The sequence below is a fragment of the Xiphophorus maculatus genome, chromosome 4 (assembly GCF_002775205.1).
Source record: "Xiphophorus maculatus strain JP 163 A chromosome 4, X_maculatus-5.0-male, whole genome shotgun sequence".
NCBI classification, from domain to species: domain Eukaryota; kingdom Metazoa; phylum Chordata; class Actinopteri; order Cyprinodontiformes; family Poeciliidae; genus Xiphophorus; species Xiphophorus maculatus.
The window spans coordinates 24,647,312-24,650,531 of NC_036446.1; the positions used below are offsets into that span (position 1 = coordinate 24,647,312).

Sequence of the window (3,220 nt, forward strand, 5' to 3'; positions counted from 1 at the left end):
GTAGAACTGTTACTGAAGGTCACATTAAGGGATTACTGGGGTTATTGGACTTTCTGGAAGCCAAACATAAGGAAGTAAGGGATGACTCAAAGAGTTTCGCATTTGTGACGTTACAAGATAAATAGTCTGAACATCAAACACCACCCACCTAAAGTTCTTTAATAAATTATTACCAGAGGCTTTCATAACCACTCAGGTCTATTAGCGGCTGGACTGTGAGGACACTCAAACGCTTGACAGAAAGCTCATGGAAACATTCTGTGTTTAATAATTCGGTCGGCATGCAGCTGCATATCTCGACCTGTCCTGTCAGGCCCCCTTTACTGGTGCAGTGTGATGATTATCCAGCTCAAGTTCATGGTTTCTGTTCCCACCTGGGGAGAGGTAATTATTGTTTCCCTCCTCTCCAACGGCTGAACCCAAAACTCGCTAAATGCTAAATAAGTACAAACGTCACCAGACGCACACACCTTTCTGATGCACACAATACACTCTCCCCTCGTTTACACACAGATCCATGCAGACATCTGTTGTTCAGAGTTGGCCTCATTTTGAGGGATTTATTGAATTCTTATAAACATCAATGTGATTTAATACAGAAGTAATATTTGTGTTTACAAGTCAATTTAAGACTCCTGTAAAATACCCGCGAAAATAAATCAGCAATAGAAAAGGGCTGTTAAGTACCATTTTCAGCACATTCATAGCAATCAAAGAAAGGAAAAAGCTCCATCATTTACAGAAAAACATGCCTGTATTGAGATTCATATCGGCTCATTAAGAGGTAGACCAGATTCGCCAAATGAACTCTAAAATGTCAAATGAAAACCAGGAAGACAGAGATTTTGTGCTTGGAAATCTGTTCTTTAGACATGGAAGATTACACAAACATTTTGCATCGTCTTATTATAATAACAAAAAAAATGAATATTATAAATTACAAACAGGTCTAAATATACATAATTTAAAGAACAATAATGCATTATTTCCCCACTACCCAATAAAACAATTCTATAAGGTCTTCTAAAGTCTAAAAGACATTCATTTCACTGCCGTGTTTAGGCTTACGCCAGTTCCAGAACAAACATTTCTAACTAAAGCTTCACAGATTTCAGGTGTTTTTTTTTTTTGGTCGTAGCAGTGCAACGTGAACCATCCTGCTTTTCCACTCAAGGGCGTGGTCATGAGGGAGTGTATGTAGATAATGTCCTGTTGCTTGAGTGAAAATGGAAAGATCCAGACCAGTTTTAACAGGGACAGAAAGAAAGTGAAATAATCAAGTTTGTCGATGAACAGACATTTGGTTTGCTCATAAGGAATCAGTGTATTAGCTGAGAGTAACTCGAGCTACGGGAAGAAATTTGGCCCCAACAGCAAACAGATATTCAAATCCTAAACCACACCTTGAGTCCATAAACAATGACTGTGCTTGCTATGCAAAACAGAAAAGTGACACTTGTGTCACTCTGCAGCTTGTTGGTTTTCATAGCCATCTACTGATAAATCTGTGAAAACATGTCATTCATGCATTATAACCAAAGGAATAAAATAACAGAAACCTAATTCCTAATTCATCCTTATTCTTCACATAAATTCTTCAAGTTGTTTTCTTTTTAAGTATGTCTGGATTGGAAGATCATTTTCTTTGATTGGAACCTTGATTCAACTGTAAAGGGTTACAGTTGTTCTTGTTCATTGTTTCCTTCCTGTTGTTTTTGCTCATCCTCTAGCAGTCTCAGAGTCTTCCACAAAGGCAATGTTGTCATAGAGATTCTGCTGTTGCTCTGGTTCATGGCTCATGGGCTCGTTCAGTGGGACTTCATACAGAGAGTCTCCTCCTGTCACTGTGATCACAGTGACCTCTGGTGGAGAACTCGTAGACATGTCGACTTTGACTTCTTCCTCCACTCCCAGAGCCTTCAGGATGTCACACTTGCACATGGGGCAGGTCCTCCTCTCCAGCAGCCAAGGTTCGATGCAGGCTTTGTGGAAGACGTGGTCGCAGGTCAGCACCGTCACCACCTCGCCCGCTTTGTAGGATTCAATGCAAACGGCACACATAGCGTCAGACGTCGTGAGCTCATCCCCTCGTTTCAGTGTGATCACCTCAAGGCGCCCAATGGCCTTCTTGGCCTCAGATTTCAGCCTGTTCTCGGTGCGCCTGTGCCTGTTCATGCTGTACAGACGGTTTGCGGAGATGAACACAAAGTAGGCAATTGAGGCGGCTGTCACGATGAAGAAGGCGATAGACAGAAAGTAGAGCCAGTACGTGTCCATCCAAGGCCCGTGAGGATTGCCCACTTTAATGTCCATGTACACAACAGTTCCACTTTTCACCAAGTTGGCGATCTCTGTGCCCTGAATGTTGCCAATCATGATAGCGACAGCATCATCTGTGTCGGGGTGAGACATGTAAGTGGTGCCATTTCCAGTGCCGTCCACATTGTACACCACCACCCCAGCTGCTCCCTGGTACATGGCAGTGTTGATCTTTTCGCTGAAAGTACAGTTTCCCCTTTTCACCAGCGCGATCCATTCCTGGCTGGAGTTCCGGCCGTAGGAAGTGTCTGGGTTACAGCCTGTGGGATCTCCTTTGGGAACAGCCACATAGCCTGAGAATTTCTCCACTTCAGAGTTACGGCCATACACCCCACACTCACACAGCTTTACCACGGTGTCATTGCTGCTGTGATAATAGCGTGTCTCCAACAAGGCTGTCCAAAACACGAAAGCAGCAGAACGAGGAACAAGCCCCGACATACACAGCAAAATTAGCAACAACGACGGTTGTGTCTTCTCACCCATGGTAACTCTTGCCTTCAAACAACAGGAAATAGTCTGTGAGTTGTGAAAATCTTCTTAATAACTCCTTTTATTAGTCCCAGTTCCTGTTTTGCTTCAAGTCACAGTGATCTGAAGGCAGCTAAAGTTTCAGCCAACCTGCTGTCACCGGTAATATGATCCTCTGGTAACATAACACAAGCTCTGCGTCAGCCACTCACCTCTCGTTATCTTCCTGAACCTTGAACACTAAGCGATCCGCATAGAGGGCGGGGTGGTGCTATTCAACAAGTACGAAAAATACAGTCAAAGGTGGGCTGTCAGTGAAAGGAATGGAATGATGTTCTAGAAGAAAAGGTGGGATAAGTCCACTGATAAGGAGAAATTCGTAGATCAGTAACTCAGAGCGAAACATTAAGACTAATAAAAGCTCCTGACT

At 43.2% G+C, this 3,220-nt stretch overlaps 1 protein-coding gene across 1 annotated transcript; it reads right to left on the bottom strand.

Annotated features, from left to right (window-relative positions):
* Window positions 1-530: 530 nt before the first annotated feature.
* On the bottom strand, window positions 531-3,220 carry LOC102221815 (E3 ubiquitin-protein ligase RNF128-like). Its single transcript, XM_005799790.3, has one exon. The coding sequence runs from the start codon at window positions 2,803-2,805 to the stop codon at window positions 1,720-1,722; it is 1,086 nt and encodes a 361-aa protein (XP_005799847.1). The 5' UTR covers window positions 2,806-3,220; the 3' UTR covers window positions 531-1,719.